At 48.0% G+C, this 24,139-nt stretch overlaps 2 protein-coding genes across 2 annotated transcripts; one reads left to right on the top strand and one right to left on the bottom strand.

Moving 5' to 3' along the window:
- Positions 1-1,411: 1,411 nt before the first annotated feature.
- RBM8A (RNA binding motif protein 8A) lies at positions 1,412-5,995 on the top strand. The gene is made up of 6 exons (XM_033174971.1): positions 1,412-1,569; positions 2,703-2,762; positions 3,808-3,885; positions 4,041-4,177; positions 4,778-4,914; positions 5,621-5,995. The coding sequence occupies exons 1-6, from the start codon at positions 1,503-1,505 to the stop codon at positions 5,664-5,666; spliced, it is 525 nt and encodes a 174-aa protein (XP_033030862.1). The 5' UTR covers positions 1,412-1,502; the 3' UTR covers positions 5,667-5,995.
- A 3,485-nt stretch (positions 5,996-9,480) lies between these two features.
- Positions 9,481-14,749, bottom strand: LOC117038807 (gonadotropin-releasing hormone II receptor-like). Its single transcript, XM_033135746.1, has 3 exons — positions 13,590-14,749; positions 12,365-12,569; positions 9,481-10,105 (listed from the first exon to the last, which is right to left on the bottom strand). Exons 1-3 carry the CDS (start codon positions 14,169-14,171, stop codon positions 9,618-9,620), a joined length of 1,275 nt encoding a protein of 424 aa, XP_032991637.1. The 5' UTR covers positions 14,172-14,749; the 3' UTR covers positions 9,481-9,617.
- Between the last annotated feature and the right edge of the window lie 9,390 nt (positions 14,750-24,139).

Here is a 24,139-nt window from a genome sequence, read left to right as displayed (position 1 = left end):
TACATACTGTCTGCCTTTTCTTTTACTATAAGCGATAAAGTCCAGTACTTAATTTTGTAATGCCTAATTTTATACAATAAAATAGCATTTTTTTTGAATCTCTGCTCCTCTTGGTTTTTCCCCAGTTAGAAATTCTGCCATTAGATTTGTCCCCAAAGCTTGTTCTGTCAACAGGTTAGATCCTAATCTGTTTCTTCTCTCTTCCTTCCCCCACCTTCTTAATGATAAGCCTTTGCCATTTGGCTGCAAGAGCTTAAGAGCTCCAGACATCATCCTGTCTGCAAAATTAGTGCATGGATTGATAGTCTAGAGTGGCATTGACATTCAGGAATGGCTGTCCTTTCATCGCTCTTCTTAAATGCATGATCTTTTTTCTTGCAGTGAAAGAGGGAATGCTTTTGGGTGCCCTTCAGTTCTTTAAAACATGCTTCTCCTGGAGATGGAAAAGGGGGAATTACCCCTTCCTCAGCACATTGCTCACTGCTTTTCCTTGGATTTTGAGCTGCATCAGAGGAGCACATGAAAGGTCTAGTTCTTTCACATTAGAAGTCTGTGCTCCCCCCAACACCCCCAGGGGCTAAGTCATTTAACTCATCTTGCAATATCTTCCCCTTACAAATAACACTTACAGCTCATCTACCTCTCATCTTCCCTTGGTCAAGCCAGCTGTGTAGTACTGTTAGGTCCTCATCCAAAAATGTAAAGTGGTTTTTTACTCATAGCTGTAGATACATAATTCAAAATCTCCCGTTTTCTCAGTATTGGGGAACCTATGTTGCTTCAGGAGACCAAGAAGCAGAGATGTGATGGTATCAGTCCAATGCATGTTTGTTTAAGGGTAAGCCTCACTGACTCCAGTGGGACTTGCTTATAAATCAACAGATTGTAAAATTCCTTTGCATTATGCAAATTATTTGCTAGTTATGCTAATTTCTCTAACTCACCTGCACACTTCAGAGGAACATTATTATTTTATTGCGTTTACTTCCCAACTTTCTTCTAAAGAGCTCTAGTTGGCATGCAGAGTTCTTCCCATTTTATCCTCACAACAACCCTTTGGGGTAGGCTACTGGCCCAAAAGTACCCAGTTACAGTGAGTGGATTTCAACCCTGGACTCCCAGGATCTAGTCAGGCAATATAACCACTGCACAGCCACGGATCCCCTTCTCCGTGTTAGAAGATCCCGTTCAGTCTTAGCCACACCCCTCACCCTAATTTTACAAGCTGGAGGGAGCCCTCTGCCCGCCCTATTCCTCTTTTGGCCCTTCTTCCCGTGAGGCCTTGCAACTTTCCTTCCGCCGTCGCACTCGTATAGCGCTGCAAAGACCTCCTCAAGATGGCGCTCCACACATCCTCTTTCCCCCGCCTTCCCAGAAACATGCCTTCAGCCAACCCATCTGCGCAGGCGCCGAGCTCTCCCGGCTTGCACTGCGCTCCTTCCGTCGTCAGGCGGGCGGCGAGATTAGCTCCGTCGGCCGAGGAAGACGCTCTAGTGACCAAGATGGCGGACGTACTGGACCTTCATGAGGCGGGCGGCGAGGACTTCGCCATGGACGAGGATGGCGACGGTAGGGATAGGCGGGGGGGGGGGCTGATGAACTCTGACCTTGCTCCTCCCCAGTACTGTTATTAGTATTAACGGTTAACTAGTCACAGCAGCCCTGTAAGGTAGGCAGGTGTGACCATTCCCTATATTGAGTAGAGGGTGGTGACGGTGGCGCTATCATTTAAATGAGAAAGATGGAACGATTTATATACCGCTTAATCAAAATAAACAACACCTTAAGATGTTGAAGGGTTGATGTACCTATTTTTAGGACCCTCCTTGTTTCTGAAATTCCAATAACTGTTTTTAATACTGTGTTTTTGTTGCTGTAATCCGCTCTGGGACCTTGAGGTGAAGGGCGAGTGAATTAATAATAAAATACATGGCTGAGGCCCGAGAGAGAGAAGAAAGGAAGCACTTAGTACAGCCCCGCACTGTAGTCTACTATTATTACCCCTACTTTGCAAAAGGGTCTGTCGTGGACTGTCCCCCCCCCCAAGGCTGCACTGTATTGTTAGGAGACCTTCCTCACAGCCCTGTATCCTTGTTTTATAAAGGGGGAAAGCTGAGGACGAGGAAGAATAGTCTTACCCAAGGCCAGTTAGTGAGCTTCGTTTGCAGCAGTAGCTAATGTGGTGCCCTCAAGATGTTGTTGAGCTGCAACTGCAACATCTCGAGGCCACACATGAACCTTTTAGGAAAGCTTTCCTTGCAGGGCGGCTCACAAGTAATAGACTAATTACGATATAGAAAACACATGATTAAAAACTTAGGAACATGCTAGCTACAATACAGTAGGTAACAGGTCCGTGCTAAAGACTAAAACAGTTCTGCGATGCTTTCCCAATACTACCACATTCCTCTACTTCCTCCCATGGGTTGATTCTGGTGTTGTTTTCTTCCCCAATCCCATTTCACTAGTTGTTTCCTATCTCAGTGGTTTAAGCCAGCCTTTGCTGACCTGGTGCCCTTCAACTACAACTCCCAGCTAGGTGGGCAAAGGTTGGGATAAGCTGCATCTCGCTCAAGGTTTCCTCCACTCCCAGGAAACATGTGTACATAATGCCTTGCATAGGGCTTGAGAGTGCATGCAGGTAGAGACATGCCACCCATTTAGATAGTCACTTTGACCCAGCCTGTTTGATCTCTCTGCAGAAAGCATCCACAAACTGAAGGAAAAAGCGAAGAAGAGGAAAGGCAGAGGGTTTGGTTCAGGTAAGGTGGCTGCCTCATGTATGTTGCATAGATGTGTGTGTTTATCTCAGAGGTTACGTTATTTGATTCTCTTCCTTTCCTTTGTCTGAAAAATAAAAGTGGCAGTACTGTAGAACCTCGTGTTACATACTGTCCTCCTTACGAATGCTTCAGGTTACGAGCTCTGCTAACCCAGAAGTAGATGCTCCCGGTTGCGAACTTTGCCCCAGGATGCGAGCAGGAGTTGTGCGCTGGTGGCGTGGCAGCAGCGGAAGTTGCCATTAGCGAAAGCGCCCCTCATTTTAAGAACAATTTCGGGTTACAAACAAGTTCGTAACCAGAGGTACCACTGTATTGCCAGTTGCTTTGATCTGCTGTTGGTTGCCACAGGGGGATCAGTGGGCTGCCAGTTATGGCTGGTCTTGCTGGGTAGCCAGATTTTGTTCTTGCCACCACCCTTAGAGGAAAGGGCATGGTGTTGTTTCCAACCTCACACTGAGTTTTCTCCATAGCCCTGTATAATTGCCCTCGAAGCAGAAAGGGTGTGCTGAACACTCTCATGCTTAGTTTCCCACTTGCCAGAGTGCAGGAATCACATTCATTGCTCCTGGACAGCTGCAACAGCCAGAAAAGGTGGACAGCCTTATGAGCAGGCCCTCAAGTTGTGGCTGTGAGGGGAGGTGGCTGCTTTCTGGGGGAGTTACTCTGTGGAGTGTTTGACCTCTGGGGTAAGCATAGGAAAACACAGGGTTGTCATTTTGGAGGCACTCAGAGCCCCTTCCATGAAGGAGTTTTATTAGGGAACATCATTGCAGGTGCTTCAGAGGGGATGTCTATGGAAAGAGTTATACTTTCTAGTTGGTACTGAGGATGTGAGATCTTGGTTGTGGTATCCCTGAGGGTGAAGCCTGGGGAAAGCAGTCCCTGCTGCTAATGTGTAATTACATTCCATTAGCCTAAAATAAGGGGGGGTGTTGGGAGGGTTCCACAGCACCGTTAGTGCTTTCTAAATCATATTCTGGATTCTTTGCTTTTTGTTTCTTTGTGTGTTGGTGCATACAATCAGAGGAGGGTTCCAGAGCCCGAGTCCGTGAGGATTATGACAGCGTGGAGCAAGATGGGGATGAACCGGGTCCCCAGAGATGTGAGTACATGTCCAGAGAGCATGTTCTCTCTCCCATGTCCCGCCCACCCTAATTGGCCAGTGGTAACCTCTCCTTTGCATGGGGCAGCCCACATTGAGATGTGTTCTTCCAAGCACAGCTCATGACTTTTTTGTCCTGCTCTTCGTTGATACAGCGGTGGAAGGCTGGATTCTCTTCGTCACGGGTGTCCATGAGGAGGCCACTGAAGAGGACATTCATGACAAGTTTGCAGAGTTCGGGGAAATCAAGAACCTCCACCTGAATCTTGACCGGCGGACAGGTTACCTGAAGGTACAGAGGTGGCTGCTTTTGTGTTCTTTCTGGAAATAGTCAAGGAACACACCTTAGGTGTGCATTGCTATAACTACCAAAAGCCTCAGGTCTGCTCCCTGTGGGAGCAGGGGGCAGCACAGATAGGTCCTAAAAGCTGGGGGGGGGGGTATCTGCAGGTTTCTCAAAATGCACTGAAAGGAAAGCATAAGAAGAGGAAGTTGCTTTTGTCAATATGCTGTTGCATTTTGTCAGCCTTATTTCTTGCCAGTGTTGAATGCTGCTGCAAATAAGGTGTCCTGCGATCAATCCGTTAGTCTGACCAGGGGAAGTTTGTTCAGACTGCAGCAGTGGAAGAAAAGCAAGGACTCTCCATCAGCTCAACTGAGAGACCAGCAACTTTTGGCACCTAGTGCTCTTGAACTGTTTCCCATTCTATCCAATTGTTAAAATAACTATGACTAAGAATGTGTGCCTGAGTTTGCCTTTTTCCTTCTCCTACCTGCTGTCTTTTCCTTCCGTGTTAGGTCCTTTAGATTTGGCTGAAGAAGTCTAGAAACCCTTCCAATAAATATTTGAGTGAATTATGTTTCTTCCTCTGAACGTCCTCGTATTTTACAGGGCTACACCCTGGTAGAATATGAAACGTACAAAGAAGCCCAGGCAGCCATGGAGGGACTGAATGGACAAGACCTTATGGGGCAGCCAATCAGCGTGGATTGGTGTTTTGTCAGGGGACCTCCGAAAGGGAAGCGAAGGTGAGATTTTCCCACTAAGTGGGAGGGAATTACACATTTTTTTTCTCACAGTGAGCTAAAAGGTGGTGCTTACAGCACACTAATAATACTACAGCTCTTTTTCTGTCTTCTGTATATGTTAAAGCAGGAAAGCTAAGATGAATTTAATCAAAAGATCTGGCTGTTGTCTGGGCCCCATTAACCTGTTTTTGCAAAACAATTTGTGCATAATGGAAGACATGCTTTACTTATCCTTTTCTGATTGTCCATAGTTTTGTATGTGTTCTGTTTCTTCTCTTCACAATCTTTGAGACTCACTGCCACTGTTCCCAATTTCAGAAAGGGAACTGAGTCAAGGCTGCACAGTGGACTGATTATGCGCCACAAGCATGACTTGAACCCAGGGTTAGGGCACTGGCACTGATCCGGGGGTGGGGTGTCTGTGTAATTGCATAAACAAGATATAAGTTGCAAACTTTTTTGGCTTTGGGGCTTGCCAAATTCTGGTCTTTTGCCAGCAGCAAGCTCTCTTCTTCAGCTACCACTTCCACACTCTTTAAGTTGTGTTTAGAGTTGTCCTCCATTTGTGGCATGATAAATGGAGCGCAGTTCTCCAGCAGATACTTCATGAGCCTCATCCAGTCTTGCTAACTTTCTCAGCTTTTGCTTATGGAAAGAAACTCGTCATAATTTAATGGACGTCTTTGTCTCTTCTTTTTCCTCTCAGGGGTGGCCGTAGAAGGAGCAGGAGTCCTGACAGGAGGAGGCGCTAAAGGTGGGGAGGGAGGCTCTCCTTTTTGCGATGCTTATGATGTTAAATCCTGGCGAACCAGAAGGAAATGCCCATCTGCACTAAGACCATATGCTTATATCTTTCTCTCCCCCCCCCCCGGTTCATTTTGTATTTACACAGTTTGATTATTTCTTAATTACTATCAATCTGATGTCTCAGTTTACATGAGATTTCCTGTTATTGGTGTCCTTGGACATACGTCCTCCTGTATCTTGGTACAAGTCATTGTGCTTTTTAGTCTTTGAGAAGGGACTGTCTGAAAGCAATGTTCAGAATAAAAAGATTATGGACTTTTTTTATATAAAACAATCCTTGTGTTTAACCTTTTTTCCTTTGCTTGGGGGATGTGTCCCAAGGTGGTGGGGCTTCAGAGTGACTGTAGTCTATCGCCTCCCCTTTGCTGGGCTGTTAGCCTCTTTTGTGGTTGGATTGTCAAGAGCATCCATAAAAATTCTCAAACTAGCCTTTTTTATCAGTCTGAAAAAGTTACTAGCCTGCTCACACTTGTCTACGTAAGTCCTTTGTGGCGCATCAAAGGCCCCAGGGAAAAATAAAAGCACTAGGGCTCCACATATTTTATGTCCACGCACATTTGTGTAGATCTAGCAGGTTTTCATTTCTTTCCCCCCACTTTCCTGGTGCATTTTTAAAAAAGCTTTTGGTTACAGAGCCAGAAAGAAAAGGGCTGGAACCAAGGGGGTAAGACTTCAAGACCCCCATAGCATTCTGTCTGCCCACCACACTTCATCCTGGCTGCCAGAAGCAGGACAATATTTGTTCAAAACAAGGGTGTGCACAATGTCCACAGCTGCCCTCATCTCATTTGTGCATTCATTTCTATATATTTTATTACATTTTTATCTAACCTTTCCTCTTAGGAGCACAAGGTGGCATGTTTAGTTCTTCTGTTCCCCATTGTATCCTCTCAACAACCTAGTAAGGTAGTTTAGGCTGAGTGGCTGGGCCCAAGGCCACCTAGTGAACTTCATAATTGAGTGAGGATTTGAACTCTGGTCTCCCAGGGCCTAGTCTGATTCCCTAAGCACAACACCACAGTGGTCCTCTTGTCATCTCATTCAAGGCAGAAAATCTGTCAGTGAAAAGATGCATCAGTCTAATTTGTGGAGCACTTCCTTTTTTTTCTGTCAGTCTCTTGAGCCTGCTGGTCCATTGGGAGAAAACTCTGAAAGCAGCCATAAAGCAATGCCTTTTCATTATTGTCAAACAAAAACTGAAGAAGTGAGTGATTTTCCACAGCCCTCAGATTTACCTTCAGGCTGGATGCCAAGTAGTGAAGAGAAGGACTAGGTATGAAGGGAAAACCCTTGATTCTACAGTCGAAGAGTCATCACTCCTGGAGCATAGATTTTCCGCTTCTGGGGCATAGATTTTCCAAGGGAGAATAGTCCTTGCTTCTCTTGCCTCTTACAGCCTTTGGAGCAGTGTAAGTCCACCAATCATGGCTTTTAACAGAGACTTGAGCAACGGCCTTTCTGTTTCATTTTTTAGAACAACAGCACAATTCTTAGCTGGGGAGCGTTTTCATCACACGCATTCCTGCCTCCTTTTCTCTCCCATCACTCTGTGCCCCTGCCTTTTCTTTTGTGTCAAACTTGAAAGCTCATTCTCTTGTGATTTCAGTCACTAACAAAGGTATTGGTCTCCTGATACTGCTAGACTTAACAGTCAGCAGATGGTATTCAGGGGTGTATCCCCTCTGATACTGGCCTTATCCTCCAAGAATTATTAGCTGTGATTCCTGCATTGCAGGGGATTGGACTAGATGACTCCTGGGATCCCTTTCTTACCATTTTATAGATAAGCTGTTGATGAACAGCTGCTTCAATGAGGTGTCACAGGTAGCCTTTGGCCACTAGGTGGGGATGTGGCATTATTAGACAGAAACCATGCTCATTAGCAGGCGGGGATCTAGACATGTCTCCTGTTCAGTGCTTGATTGAAGTGACAGCATCTCCTAAAACAGTTAGAATGAAGAAACATCAGCCTGGGAAGCAGATTTCACGACACATGCAGCAGGAACTTCCAGACGGTGAGAGGTGTTAACAACGGCCAATGAAAGAGAGCTTTCCACTTCCCAAGGCAGCTTACGCCATTGTCGGTTGACCTGCTCCTGCAGCTGCCTGTGTTAGCAGGGCAAGAGGCAGCAGAGAGTGAGTTGCAGGTGGCTGGCGCCAGGATCCTGAAGGGAGGAAGGGATGCAATCCTTAGAGCAGATGGGGCTGCAGGGAGAGAGGGCAGGAAAGGCTAGGATGCTGTGGGGGATTCAAGAACCCATGGAGGTTCTGAGGCAGCACAGCAGGGAGGAGGAGAAGGAGAGTAAAGTTGAGAGGCAACAGTCTCAGCAAAGGGAAAAGCCTCCAGGCATTTTATTCCCAGGAGAAGCTGGAGGCACAAGTAGACTTTGGTAATATTACAAAATTGATGACAAAATTTGGTGCCTCCCCCTACATATTTCGTATTTTCATGCCCTCTGCCCTCTCACCTTCCATTCTGTGGCCCCTCAGCCAGTGGTGTACAGAGCCACTTTGCTGCCTGGAGCAGCAAACGTGGGGGCACCCCACAGGGGTGGGATGCTGCTCCATAGCGTCGTGACATCATGATACATGTGCGCTACGGAGCACAATCCGTCCGGGCTGCCACACATGCACAGTCCGGGCTGCTGGGCGTGAGCAGCTGCCGCTCGGACAAGCTGAGGCATCCCGTCTGTGCGACGGCTGCTCACATGGCAATTCGCAAGGCTGCCGGGCGTGAGCAGCCGCACAGACGGGCTGCCGCAGCCCGTCCAGGTGGCAGCTGCTCGCACCTGGCAGCCCAGACAGACTCCGCAGGATGCCACACTTGCGCAGTCCGTCCGGGCGCAAGCGGCACCCCTTCCCTGCAGCGGCTGCTTGCGCGGCAACCGCCACACGGAAGAGGTGCCGGGCGGCAGCTTGGGAGTTGCTGGGGGGTGGCGCCAAGTGTCACACCCCCTCCAGGGTGGAACCCAGGGTGCTCTGCCCCCAACGCCCCCTCCTTGCTCTGCCCCTGCCCTTAGCTCACCGTCCTAAATCTGACGTTTCTGGAGGTTAGCTATGCAGCTCAGTGTTAAGCTATGTGACTCGCACTGGTGTCAGTGATGGCCACCAACCTAGATGGCTTTGGAAGAAGTTTGGACAAATTCACAGAGGACAGGGCTATCGATGGCTGCTATAGCGAGGTAGGAGAGCTGGGATCTGGCAACCAATGTACCCCTTTGGTTTTAGATAGTACATGGGCAAAAGCCCAGGACACAAATTTTCATAGCCCTCTAGCGGTTATGGTGGCTCATTTACCAGATGTAATGAATTTTGTGTTAATTCTGAAAGTGCATACTCGCTTCTGACCAAACTACCGGTAAGCCTCCTAGAGCACAATATAAATCAGGAGGCAAGTTAAATGCAGATAAAAAGTGATTGTACCATATTACTATTCCTGGGCAACTGCTGTTTTCCATACCTGCAACACTAGAAGAGAAATAAGGGACAAGAGAGAGGATCCCTCATTGAGAAAATATTCTGTATTTGTTTGTCAGAGATTCGGAGCGTTGACTATTGCCATGGAAGCTCCTCCAGAGCTCGAATTAGGCTGCAACCAACCAAGACAATTTGCCACCTGTAGCAAAGGACAAGATGTCGCCTACCTTCCCTGTGCAGAAGTTGACTGAGCTGACAGTTGACTCTTAACCCGGTGCTTGTGACAAGACAGCACCCTCTACAGCTCCCAGCAGCAGGCTGGGTGGGACTGGCAGCTCCAACACCTCCGCCTCTGAATAACTGGCACATGAGGCAGCTGCATCACCTTGCCAAACAGTAGTGCCGGCCTTCCACCCAACTCCCAGCAGTGAAAGCAAATCCCAGCAAGTGAGGTAATGGACCACGTTTTATCTACACGTTCAAATGAAGCTCTCCGCCATCTTCCTCCTCTTCAACCCCAGCTTTTTGACCCTCGCCAGCGCCGATTCCGGCTTGTGCTTCTTGGGCTCCCTCAGCTGCCTGGCAGCTCCCCCGCTGATGGTGGAAGCTCGGAAGGAGCCGGTGAGCACGGAAGCTCCCTCCATCTCCTTTTCCCTCCGAGGGCAGCAGCAGCAGGCCCGCCCGCTCTCCGTCCGGAAGTGCATAGCGAAGAATCCGTAGATCAGGGGGTCAAGGCACGCGTTGAAGAGGCCAAAGAGGAAGAGAATGTGGCTGAGGGAAGGGGGCACCTGCTCCCTGGTCAGCATCTCCGGGGAGAACCAGTACCACAGGCCGAGCAGGTAGTAAGGAGTCCAGCAGACGACGAAAGTCAGGACGATGACGGCAGACATCTTGAGGGTGCGCATGCGCACCCGAGGAATGTTGTTGTAGGAGCGGCGGAGGTGGATCTCCCTGGACTTTGGTGAAGCTGGAGGAGGAGGAGGAGGAGGAGTAAGACGGTGAGAGGCAAAAAGTAAAGGGTCTGGGGGAGGGGAGGTGTTGGGGAACATCTTGGCTGTGAGTCCTGGCTCCTGCCTTGTTGGCCTCCTTCCACCTTGCTGGGAGAGCAGCTCCCTGCCTGCCTGACTCCAGCTACAAATGTTGAAGTTGCCCAAGAACCAGAAACCATCTTAGATGCCTCTGGGCTCTTTATATGGGGTATTATTGAGGGTTTCTTTTTTTAAAAAAAATATTTGGTTTTTCAAATTAAAATTTAACAGTCACGTGTCCAACTTACAACATAAAAACAAGATTCCAAGGAATCTCCTGGACTCCCCTCCTCCCCTTTGTGGGTCCTATTGTTAGTCATTTCCTCCTGCATCTTTTATAACAGGCACGTCCAACAGGTAGATGTGATCTACCGGTAGATCACTGGACGTCTATGGTAGATCACTGGCTCCCCCCAAAGAAGCCCAACAAGTTTGGCTCCCCTAAAAAAAGTTCAAAACTTTTTCCCTGCATCCCCCCAAAATGGGGCTTTCCTCCTCCCTAAAAAGAGCTCAGCAACTTTGACCTGAACCCCAAAGAAACGGGCCTTTCTCCTTCCTCAAAAAAGCTCAACAACTTTGATCTGAACCCCCAAAAAGGGGGTAGATCACTGCCAGTCTTTAACTCTGCGAGTAGATCGCAGTCTCTTGGAAGTTGGCCACCCCTGTTTTATAATAATCCAAAATCTTTTACCTCTCCATTGTGTCCAAAATTCACCATTAAACTACAAGTGATATTCGATTCCTACTAACGATTTTAACTCTTTACAATGGTTTTTAAGGTAAGTTATGAATTTTCCCCATTCCTTGTTAAAATTTTGCTCTTCCTGATTTCTGATTCTTCCGGTCATTTTGGCATAATCCATCAACGTGATCTGCCATTCTTCTCTGGTAGGGACTTTATCTTTTCTCCATCTTTGGGCCCAGAGTTGTTGCGGGTTTTTTTTGTTGGGGGTCACAATTGGAGATGCCTAATTTATACTAAGATTTGCACCTTTATTTTAGAACTTATGGGGGGGGGTTGTTTGATTTTCTTGTGTATGCTTTGATACAGTTTTATTTCCTGCTTGTGACTGCTTCTGTTCTGTTTTTGTAAGTATGTAAATCTTTCCGTGTTGTAATCCGCCTTGAGCATGGTTTTAAATATGGAAATACGGCATACAAATAAACAGGGAGGAGAGGGCTTATCAATTCTACCTCTACCAGTTGCAGGAGGGGAGGGTGCTGTGGTGCCCAGGTCCTGCTTCCTAGTTCCCCCAGGTTTCTGGTTGCCCACTGTGGGAACAGGATGCTGGACTAGATGGGCCATTGGCCTGACCCAGCACACTCTCCTTATCTTCTTATTAACAATTATTATTAATTGAATTTGTGTACTGCCCTATACCAGGTCTCAGAACAAAATCAAAATATAAAACTACAAAATACATAATGAAAATAAAAACAACCCAATAACACCCCCACAAAAATCCAACATACCGTATTTTTCGGCGTATAAGACAACTGGGCGTATAAGACGACCCCCAACTTTTCCAGTTAAAATATAGAGTTTGAGCTATACTCGACCGCAGATTCTCCACCCGGCGTACAAGACGACCCCCGACTTTTGAGAAGATTTTCCTGGATTAAAAAGTAGTCTTATACGCCCGAATATACAGTATTAAAAGAGCATAGGATGTCAATCAAATCAACCAAAGGCCTGGTTAAAAAAAGAACACTTGTCTGGTGCAGGCATGGCCAAACTTGGCCCTCCAGCTGTTTTGGGACTAGAACTCCCATCATCCCTAGCTAACAGGACCAGTGGTCAGGGATGATGGGAATTGTAGTCCCAAAACAGCTGGAGGGCCAAGTTTGGTCATGCCTGGTGCCTAAAGGTGTATAATGAAGATGCCAGGCAAACTTCCCTGGGGAGAGCATTCCACAGGCGGGGAGCCACTGCAGAGAAGGCCCGTTCTTGAGTTGCCATCCTCCGGACCTCTCCGGAGCCACAGATCCTTAGACTTCAGCTCCCATCAACCCTGACCAAGGGTTGACCAAGGACAACACTGAATGGGGCTGATGGGACAGCACCATCTTATTTATTAGACTTATTAGTCTTTTTTTTTAAAAAAAAAAAAAAACCAAAGCCAAAAGTAACGCTCTTTCGCCCACCCCTTCTGGGGAGGTACTAGGAGGATAGTTGGCACACTGCAGGTTAACCTCACCGCAAGCTTTCTTCATCTTTCTCGAGATCTCCACGAAGATGCGGGCGTAGCAAAGGACCATGATTAGCAGCGGCAGGAGGAAGAGGCAGGAGAAAGTGAACATATTGTAAAGGGTCTCCTGCCAGTGAGCCTGGAAGCTCCCGACAGTGGCACATTGGATGAAGTAGGTGGGCTGAGACCGGCTGACAGTGTGGAAGACAAACACCTGGAGACAGAACCGGGGGGGGGGAGAGAGAGAGAGAGAGAGAGAGAGAGAGAGAGAGAGAGAGAGAGAGAGAGAGAGATCCTTCAGCGTGCTCAATCTAAAAAAATCCAACAGGCATCTCAACGTAGTGGCTGCATTCACACAGCAGTTAATTCCATTCCCCTAACTGTTAATTCCCACATTATATTTGGCTTTCACACAACTGTAAAAGCCACATCTGAAAAACTAATGGGATATATAGCACATGCTTGGTGCCCATTTCCGTTGGATTTGGTTGCAGAAAAAAAAAAATGCATTTACAGCTCCCTTTCACCTAGAAAATCGTGGGAGCATAGTGACGGAATCTGGGGCAGGATACCAGCATGCGGATCTTTTGTGGGGGAACAGAAGCAGGCATTGCGGAAAGGGTAGGAGACTAGTGACGTCCAGTGTCACACCCCACCCACTGGTGTGAATGAAATTTAGAGCAATCATGTCGGCATATCCCATCAACAAGCCCCATTCCCATAATGCAGCAGACACTGCAGTGTGAAAGGAACATTAGAAAACGGGACAGAAGCAATCGGGAAAACTAGCGCCAATATTCCCCACGTCTGAAGGCACCCCGAGTTTGGCTTTATGATAATTCTTTATTGTCACATTATCTGTGGGTTGTTTTTAGGCGCAAATAATTAATATATAATTCAATGTCAATCCCCTCTTGGAGAAAAGCTGTATACTTCCTCTTTATTTTAAAATCCGGAGAAAGTCATTTCAAATAGCACTGGACAACAACCAGCATTGCACCAGTGAGCATAAGATGAAACCTGCTGGATCAGGCCAAGGGCCCACCTAGTCCACCATCTTGTTGTCACAGTGGCCAATGAGATCCCCGACCGCCAAGACCTTCCTAACCTTCCTCACAGGGTTGTTGTGGAGATTAAACGAGAAGCGGGGAGAACTGAATTTGCCAGCTTGAGCTCCATGGAGAAAAAGGTGGGATATAAATGCATATGCGCCAATAAAATAAATAGCACCTACCTGAGGTAACGCCAGAACTAAACTCAAGGCCCAGGCTACACACAACATGACCTTATTCTTCCTCTTGGCCTCACTGACACTAAGCGGGTGCAAGATGGCTGCCCTGCGGTCCAGGCTGATCACCACGGTAACGAAGGCCGAGGCGTACATGGCCACAAGTTTGAGGAACATGAGAAACCGGCAAGCCAGGTCGCCAGCATACCACTGGACAGTGACGTTCCATGCTGCGTCCAAAGGCATCACCACAAAGGTCACCAGGAGATCGGCAGCTGCCAAGTTCATGAGGAGAATACGGAGGTGAGGCCTACGCTGGTACTTCTGGGCGACAGTCCAGAGCACAGCAATGTTGAAGCAGGCGGAAAAGAAGAAGAGGGCCACCGTTATGGCAACACGGACTTTGGCTGCAGTAGAGAAAGTGGGAAGTTGGAAGACCTCCTCTCCTGGAACACTGCCGTTGGTGGTCCCCCCATTGGACAAGAGCTCCTCTAGGCCGTTGGGTTTCCATTGACTTTGGTTGGACACAATGGGTAGCCCAGAACCCACCATCTTGCTGAGCTTCATCTGGGTGGTGGTGATGTTCATTGGGCCAGTGTCAAGCTTTCCCAAGACGGAGATGGTGTCCTGCCCCAAACAGATACACGGATCCTAGTTGGATGTGGGGTTCCCAATCGGGCTGGGCCCCTACCAGTTCCCAGGGAAGCCCTTCTCTTCCAAGACTGGGGCAGATCTGGCAGGTATAGGGCATGGTTCCCTTGCTCAGACAGAGCTTGAGCTACCCAACTCTGCTCCAAATCGAACGGTGGCAAGGTGTCCTTTCTGTTGGGTCAGCTGACCAGCTACACCTTGCTGCCAGGTGAGACCTCTCTTTGGGAGGTCCTGAATCTCTTGTCTTTGATCTTTGTATTTCCAGTCCCAAGTACTCTATTAAATAGAAGAGATTTGTCTACTTAATGTAGTTCTAATGTTGTGGCCATGTTAGGAACACACAGTTCATTCAGTGGCCAAGATGGTGCCTTCTCAAGGATTTCTCTGTGGTTTTTCTGGCCAGCTTCCCTCCAGGGGAACAGTTCACAGCCCACACATTATTTTTCCTTCAGGGCAGTTTTAGTGCCTCTTAAAGCACCGAAGAAGGAGAGCACAGCCCAAGAACCTGCAGTGGGGACAGAATACAGATCGGCTTAGTTCTCTTTGCCATTTCCACCACTACCACCCTGCTCCCTCCTTCCAGGGGTATTGTAACATGTTGCCTAAAAATCAGTATCTGGTGAATTTAACTTTTACGTTTGCAAATCAGTATCTGGTGAATTTAACTTTTACGTTTGCAAATGCTGGGATTTTAACTTAAAACTTTAGGTCTTGAGGGACACATTTTAATAATAATAATAATAATAATAATAATAATAATCTCTTGGGACAGTATTCAACAAATTGGGGTTTTTTTTTTTTTGTTTAGAGAAAAGGCAAGTAAGAGGTGGCACGCTGGAAGTGTATAAATTTATTTGTTTCATACATTTTTTTACCAACCTTCACTGGAGGATCACAGGGAGGTGTACAATAGCAAAACACAAAAATACATTAACATAGTAACAAACAAAACCCTCCACTGCAGGGAATCATGAATGATTCTCCTGGTGCCTAAAGTTATATAACAAAAGGCACCAGGCGAGCCTCCCAGGGAAGAACATTCCACAAGCAGGGAGCCACCACAGAAAAGGCCCGTCTTTGTGTCTGGACTTCATGTGGATGAGTCAATCGAAGAAGGGCTTCAGATGATGAATGCAGGGTCTGTGTCGGTTCATATGGGGAGAGGTGGTCCTTGAGGTATTGCTGTCCTGAGCCAAAGAAGAAGAAGAAGAAGAAGAAGAGGAGGAGGAGGAGGAGGAGGAGGAGGAGGAGGAGGAGGAGGAGGAGTTTGGATTTGATATCCCGCTTTATCACTACCCAAAGGAGTCTCAAAGCGGCTCACATTCTCCTTTTCCCTTCCTCCCCCACAACAAACACTCTGTGAGGTGAGTGGGGCTGGGAGACTTCAGAGAAGTGTGACTAGCCCAAGGTCACCCAGCAGCTGCATGTGGAGGAGCGGGGAAGCGAACCCGGTTCACCAGATTATGAGTCTACCGCTCTTAACCACTACACCACACTGGCTCTATTAGGCTTTATTAGGTTCAAAAGAGCACTTTGAATTGGGCCCGGAAACTAATTAGCAGCTAATGCAATTGGGCCAGGATCGGTGTAATATGCTCAAACGACAGAAGTTAGGCTGCCCCCTCCAGGTAGGGGAACAGCTGGGCCACCAGCCGAAGCTGGTGGAAGGCGCTCCATGCCACTGAGACCAACTGACCTCAAGCGACAGCAAAGGATCCAGAGGTACCCTCAAGCTGTGAACCTGCTTGTAACCCCATCAAAAACAAGCAACCTCTCATCCATCTGGTCATGGGAACTGCCCACTAACAGTGCCTCGGGCTTATCTGGACTGAGCTTCGTTTTGTTGGCTCTCATCCAGTCCAGCACTTCCACTGCCTCACCTGCGGATGTAAAGGAAAAGCAGAGCTGTGTGCCATCACCGCATTGCTGACAACGTGCTTCAGAATTCCAAAAGACCCCACTCAGCAGTTTCAAGGTAGATGTTAAACAGCATGGGGGATAAAATGGAACCCTAAGGAGCCCCACATTGAAGGCTCCACTGGGCTGAAGAGCACTCCCCAAGGATCACCCTCAGGAAATGGCCATCCAAGGAGGACCAGAATCACCGCAAAGCAGTGCCACCTTACCCCCAAATCAGTCGCTTCAGAAGGATACCATGGTCAGTGGTATTGAAAGCTGCAGAGAGGTCGAGGAAAATTAACGGGGACATATTTCCCCTGGCTCTCTTCCGACAGAGGGCATCGTACAAGCAGTTCCTGTGCCAAAATGAGGCCTAATAAACCCCAACTGAAACGGATGTAGAAAATTGGTTTCCTCCCAGAGTGCCTGGACCTGCCATGGCATGGGATGGCGGAAGTGGACAGAGGAAAGTCCCCCCCCCCAGTCTCTCATAACACTAGAACTTGTGCACATCCCATGAAGCCGAAGGGTGGAAGATTTGTGACAGGCAGCAGAACACACTTCTTCATATGCAGTGCAATAGTTAAACTTTGGAACTCGCTGCCACAGGAGGCAACAATTATTTTCTTATTTACCAATTTTATTTATCAGATTTTATGCCACGTCAGACTGTCGGTCTGTCTGCCTCAGCACTCCCTACTCTGACTGGCAGCATCTCACTTGGTTTTCAGTCGGGGAGATGGCATTGGGAATTGAACCTGGGACCCTGTGCATGCAAAGCCTGAGGGGGAAGAAAGCCTGATGCCCTGGAGATCTGTTGCTAGGTTTCCTGGAAGGGTGCTTCCTTCCTACGTTCAATAATCAGAAACCTCTTTGTGTCCTCCCCAGTTCCTAAACTACCCAGACTCCCAATTAAAATGCAACGCCCATCCTTGAGGTTTTGTCGCAGACACTTCACCCTACCTGCCCACACTGGCACTTATTTTTAGCTTAGCTGCTGTGGTTTCTAGCTAGCCAGCCGCTGATTTATTGAGTGCAGCCGGAGGAACAATGGAGAGGAGCCTGAGATAAGAGGAACGAGAGGGGCCCTGAGCTATTTCCAGCAGCTCCCAGTGGGTAGCCAAGCATGCAAGGGAGATACAGTACTTCTTTTCCTGGCCACCTGTCTCCTCCTTTGCCAGGGAAGTTTCCTGAGAAGAGTTCCAGTGGCTGGGAATCCTCATCAAATGCTGGGCTGAAATGAGGTGTTATAGGAATCCTGCCCACCTAGCAGTTTGAAAGCACACCAAAGTGCAAGTAGATAACTACGTACCATTCCGGCGGGAAGGTAAACGGCGTTTCCGTGCACTGCTCTGGTTTCGCCAGAAGCGGCTTAGTCATGCTGGCCCCATGACCCGGAAGCTGTCTGCAGACAAACACAGCCTATAGAGCGAGATGAGCTCGCAACCCCAGAGTCGCCCGCAACTGGACCTAACGGTCAGGGGTACCTTTACCTTTAAGGTTATATGTATATATATAATGAATCTTCATAAATGTACAAGGAAAACACATAAGTATATAAACAACGTGTCTGAAATAGTACAGGAGAACAATCCTGAAGCCATTTTGACTCTCCCAAATTGACCTCAAATATTTCTCTGCAAGGGGGAAGGAAATAGGAAAAGCTTTCCAATTGTCTTTCGACTGTAGCCACTTACACCTCCCTGCAAGTACAGTCTGGCAAGTTATCTGCTAAGCCAAGCAAAGTATCAATATGTGTAAGAGATTCAGGAACTAAAGTATTTATCATCTGAAAGGAATGGCCAGGCTACCCAGAAAAGGCAATCTGATAAGGCATTATTCAGTATCCTGGCAGACAGGAGAGAAGCAACACACTCAAATTTCTGCTGGGGACCACCTCTTTCTGTGATGTATGTATGATGTTTTGGGGGGTTGTCTTGAGCTACAGGGTAGGCAATTTCAAAAGTCTATATGAGAGCTTGCACACCAATGATTGAGGTTCCTCTCCTCCCTCCCTGCGTGGGGTGAACGGGGAACCCTGTTGCAACAGTTTAATAAGGATCATGCTTACTAGCTGCTTTGCTTCTCAATATTCTCTGGCTGGCCTCTGTTATTTTCTCCTACCGATAGAAAACCTACATAAGGACTCTATACGGGCTCTTGGATACCCCATAAGGAAAAAGGAGCAGTTTTTTCTTACAACAAAGAGAAGCGGGGAAATGCAGGCAGCTCGGGTCCATGGGGTCACAAAGAGTTGGACACGACTAAATGACTCAACAACAACAACAACAACAACAACAACAACAACAACAACATGTTGCTCTGCTCACTTCACCTCAAAGGAAAAAAGAGATTGAGAGATGGAAAAGTTCCAGAAAAGTCAACCAAAATTATCAAGGGGATAGAGAGACTCCTCAATGAAGAAAGGTTGCAGTTATCTGAGACTCCTTAGTTTAGAGGAAAGGCAAGCAACGATACATGGCCTGGAGAAAGCGAAGAGAGATGTCGTGTGCCCCCCAATAACACTAGATCTGGTGAACATCCAATGCAGCCGAAAGGAAAGTCCTTCATGTGGCACATCGTTAAACTGTGGAACTCCCTCCCACAGGAGCCAGTAACGGTCACCAGCTTGGATTGTTTTAAAAGAGGATGGGGACAGATTCATGGAGGACAAGGCTATCGATTGCTACTAGCTATGATGGCTATACTTTGCTGCCACGGTTGGAGGCAGTAACGCTTCTGAGTACTGGTTCCTGGAAGCCACAGGCAGGGAGAGCTGTGCTCCAGTGCTCAGGTCCTGCTTGCAGGCTTCCCCTGGGGGTCTGGATGGCCATTGCGAGAACAGGATGCTGGACTAGATGGGCCTCATCCTGCAGGGCACTTGTGAGTGCCTTGCAATCACATTCATTGTTTCTCATAAAGCTTGGTTTCTGGGCCCTTGATCATCCTGGTCACCCTCCAACTTGTCAATATCCTTCTTAAACTGTGGTGCCCACAGCTTGACACAAGGCAGAACAGAGCAGTGCTATGACTTCCCTTGATTTGGATGCTGTTTTTCTGTTGATGCAGCCTAGAATGGCATTAGATTAGCATGTTTTGCTGCTGCATCACACTGTTGTCGCATGTTAAGCTTGTGGTCTACTAAGACCTTTTAATGTGTTCTGCTGTCCAGCCAGGGGTCCCCCATCCTCTATTTGTGCATCTGGTTCTTCCTTCCTAAGTGTAAAGGTAAAGGTAAAGGGACCCTTGACCGTTAGGTCCAGTCGCGGACGACTCTGGGGTTGCAGCGCTTATCTCGCTTTATTGGCCGAGCGAGCCAGCGTACAGCTTCCGGGTCATGTGGCCAGCATGACTAAGCCGCTTCTGGCGAACCAGAGCAGCACATGGAAACGCCGTTTACCTTCCCACCAGAGCGGTACGTATTTATCTACTTGCACTTTGACATGCTTTCAAACTGCTAGGTTGGCAGGAGCAGGGACCGAGCAACGGGAGCTCACCCCGTCGTGGGGATTTGAACCGCCGACCTTCTGATCGGCAAGCCCTAGGCTCTGTGGCTTAACCCACAGCGCCACCCACATCCCCTTCCTAAGTGTAGAACCTTGCATTTGTCCCTCGCATTTCCAGGTAGGAAGGACCTCTGTCTGAGACTCTGGAAGCTGCTGCCAGTCAGTGTCAGGCATACTGAGGTGGATGGACCAAGAGTCTGACTCAGACTAAGGCAGGTTTTATTGGAGGCGAGTTTTCCCTGGCGGCAGACAACAGAACCACAAGACTGATGTAAAATACTCAAACAAGAGTTTTTTTTATGGCTATACAAACACAAAGCATGTGGGTGTTCTCTTTCTGCAGGCAGTTGAAAACTGCAACTTCTTCTCTCTTTATACACATCCGCAGCTGTGCCTAATTAGCCTGGAAAACCACACCCAGAACTCACAGAAAATGTCCTTCAAGTTATCTACACCCTTTTCCTGTTTTGTGACGAATGATACCTAACAGGTTTCTATATTCCTAATTGCCCCAAAGGGGTGGTGCTGGTATGAAAAGATAATACAGTAGCTTGAACTTCCCGAAACAACTTTCAGGCTCCCATTGACTGCAGATTATCCATCCTCTGTACCCAAACCATCGGATTTTTTTACTCCCCAACCTGCCCCCCCCTTTTTGTCTAATTAGCTAACCTGACGAAGAATGCAGCAGCAGCAGCGCTCAAAGGCCTGAGCATTACTTGGTCACTTAGTTATATTTAGGGATGGTGGGGGATTGGGTTGGTTTCACGTTTTAGTGTGAGCCTGCCTGATTTGCACTTTCCGGAACAATGTGCAAATCCAGAACTCGGCTACCTTTCAGCATTTCACACTTCCTGAATTCTGCAATGTGGGTTTTCCAGCCAAAAAATGTGGATATTCAGCAATGGATACTTATGGTGAAGAGCAGGTCATAAATTTAATAGTGGTGGCAGTAATAGTAGTGAAAATAACATTATTATTATTATTATTATTATTATTATTATTATTATTATTATTATTGCAAAGATATTAGGAGAAATGTGCAACAAAAGCTGAGAGTAATTGAAACCCACAGATCTGGCTGCCCTTAGTTCTGCTGTGCTCCTGTTGTTTTGATATGAATTGCAACAAGCGTCCACCAATGTACTGTACATGGTACAGGGCTGTCCATTTTTTCACCCCCTCTAGGTAATGAAAAAGCTGAGTCAGCCCAAGCTCCCATGCCCACTAAAGGCCACCAGCCTTCAAAACTGTGGTGCCTCGGACCATCACCAAAGCATGTGCAGAGTGCACAATGTATTTTCACCTAGAAACAGGACCTAAGGGCAAAATGCCTCTGAGCATGTACAGAACACTTGTTCTCTATTCAGGGAACCCGCTTTCTGGAATCTTTTCATCACAACGTCAGGACTCATTGTGATCTGTGGAGCGGAAAATGGGCAGTTTTGAGCCGAGCAGGCAGTTGCACCCTCGATTCTCAGACCAGAGTCTGATATTTATGGGTGAAGAACATGGAAGACCTTGGGGGCGGGGGACCCCTCAGTTAGGGATTCTTTGACTGTGATTCCTGCATTGCAGGGGGTTAGACTAGATGCCTCTTGGAGCCCCTTCCGTCTCTACGAGTCTTTGACCCAGGAGTGCCCAAAAGGTGGCAGGCAACGGGCATTCCTTTGTGACAACAACCAAAACTATGTTAGGGAACTCCTAGAAGGTCATAAATAATTCACCAGTGCTTTGTACATCTGGTTGGAGCACCACTGACACTGAACTTAAAAAAATGGGGGAGATGGGCCGTGGGACCCCAGAACCCTCCTGGCAGCTGGGGAGCTCGGGAATTGCCCCAAGGCCCAGAAAAGCCATGCACACCATATTACCCATGCAGAGCCCTCCATGTGCGAGGTTTTTGAACCAAAAGCGACCCACACGTGACCCAGCAACATCCCTCCTGCCCATCTTTGAGCTTTTTCCTTGGAAAGCCGGCAGCGGCTCAGGTTATGCTCCCCCGCCCCAATCTATTCCCCCCCTTTTCCCTAGTGGGGTGACCACAGCCACTGCCCTCGCCATCCCTGTGGCCTTCTTCCAGATGGGACACTCGGCCTTACTCACCATCCCTTTGCTCTGCTCCTTCCGCAGTTCCATGGGCTGCTGTTGCTGCAGAGGAATGGGGAGGGGGGAGGAGAAGAGGAGGAGGAGGGAACCCTTCCAAGAACAAGGCAGGGGGGCTGCTGAGTTCCTCTCTATCTCCTTAGTGCCTCTGATGCCAGAGGTTTGCTCTGGGGGCTGCGCCATGCGCCCGATGCCTTCGTGGGATAGCAAGTGGTCGTGGTGGATTTCCAATGTTACAGCCTTGGTGGAGGTCACTGCAGAAGCAGTGCTGCTTCCTTCAGTGTCCTCCTCTCTCCCCCTCTCCTCCCCCCTTCCCTCCCATCTCCACCTTTTCTATTTAAAGGTGCCACTTTCTTTTCTTTTCTCCGTCCCTCTCCAGCAAAGCCAGACACAGCGCAGATGGCCAGGAACCCAAGGGGGGGGGCTTTTCTCCCAGCCTCTTCAGTCTGTTCCCACTGGGTACCAGATGCCAGCCGATCACTTTAGGACACAGTGCAGAGAAAACTCTCTGCTTTGCAAAGGGCCTCTTTGGCATGTTGTTCAAAAGCGAGAATTTGTTACAGACAATGGCCAGTTTCTAAGTTTCTTCGGCATCCTGGGAACTGCTGAGCGACACCGAGGAAGCGCAGCGGGCAAAGGTCGTGAGCCACGGGTCAGGGCTGATGGGTGACAGCTTGCATCTCATGGCAAATTCATTAAAGGCCGCCTTAGACGCTGGAGCCAGCCGCCTTATTTTCAACCCTGAACTTGCTGGTCTCACATGGCGCCCCCTTTGAGCAGCCACGAGTATTGCTTCCATTGTACAATATGGAGGTGCCACAGCCTGAACTTCTGCTGCCTTGCAGGAAATCTTCGGGAGTAGAAAAGGCTAAGGAGTAAAGCCTACACAAATCCAGAGCAGAATCCCTAAGGATGGTGTCCTGTATTCCTCCTTCTGGCAACTCTTGGTGCCAAAACGTATATTGCTCTGCTTTCCTTTGGACACATCAGCCAGGCTGAGACAGGGGTGGGGGTCTTGCCATCTGGGCAGCCCAAGACCTCCATGCACACTGCCCAGGCTTGTGCGCCAGGGAGGTTACTTTAGTGCTAACACACTGGCTTGACTTCCATAGGTGGTGCCCTCCATTATCTCTTGACACCAACAGATGCCAACAACAACAAGGATAGTTTGCCAGCCACGTGTGCATTTTATATGTCTTTAAATCACGGCACCATCAGGCCCTCGGGGATAAAAAAAACATACTTGCTTTTGTCGCCCTGGCACTTGGAACACATTTGTTTGGGAATAGCCAGCCCCATTTTGTTGTAGAAAAGGTTAATAGGTATTTTGGAAAGTCAAAATGATGAAATGAGCCTCTGTAACCATGCATGTGCCTGGCTGGTTGCCCTGTTTGTTTGTTTCTTTGTTTCTTTGTTTGTTTGTTATTAGAGTTGCAGAGGGTCAGTCTAGATGGTTCCTAGGGGTCCCTTCCAAACCTGCGACCACAGGAGCCAACCTCTAGGGGCCGAGGTCCCTTCGGAGGCCCCAATAAAATATTTGAAACCCCACCACCACCAGTTAATGAGCATTGCCATTCCAATAGCATGTGTACAGCATCTTATTATTGATTGTGTGGGGAAGAGCTTACCTGCCTCCGTCCCATATTTTATTCAAGTTGGCACCCCTGCCTGCAATCCTGTATCCAGTGAGGTTTAGGCGCTAGAACTGCCTTTCTCAACCTTGTTTTTGGCCTACAACTCCCATCATCCCTGACCATTGGTCCTGCTACCTAGGGATGATGGGAGTTGTAGGCCAAAAACATCTGGGGACCCAAGGCTGAGAAAGGCTGCGCTAGAAGAAGAGACAGGTCAGACAAGTTCTTTTGTTAAGGCAATGGCCTTAACCAAGCAGTTAAGTATGTCTATTTGCAAGTCCAACGAGGTTGCCATAGAAACAAATGGGTGAAACTTTCGCCACCTCACCTGGTTGGATGCTTGGGCATCATAGGATGGAAAACAATAGACCAAGCGGAACTGAGTTGGGTCTGTTTGGCTGATGTCAGAAGCAGCGGTGGGGGCCCGAGGGCCACATTTAGCCTCTCAGTGCTCTCTATTTGGCCCCCAGGACTCTCTCCAGGCCACACACTCCTAATCATTCAGCAGCTAGTTGTTACAGAATACAAGAAAAAGCAGCAGGAACATTTAGCCACCAGGGGGCACTGCTGTATTTTGGATACACACACACACCTGGGCCGATCATTTCTTTCCATGAGGACTAGTTTGTTTGTTTTCCCCATTGGTTAACAATATCACAAAATAATACAAATAAAGAACTTGATATGAGCTCTCTGAGGTGATGATTTGGGATCTACTGTTCACGGCAAGACTGACTGGAACTAAGAATTGTTAGTAATA

Source organism: Lacerta agilis, chromosome 17, assembly GCF_009819535.1.
Source record: "Lacerta agilis isolate rLacAgi1 chromosome 17, rLacAgi1.pri, whole genome shotgun sequence".
NCBI classification, from domain to species: Eukaryota; Metazoa; Chordata; class Lepidosauria; order Squamata; family Lacertidae; genus Lacerta; species Lacerta agilis.
The sequence above is the reverse complement of the archived record's forward strand: the minus strand, read 5'-3'. Positions and strand labels throughout refer to the sequence as shown.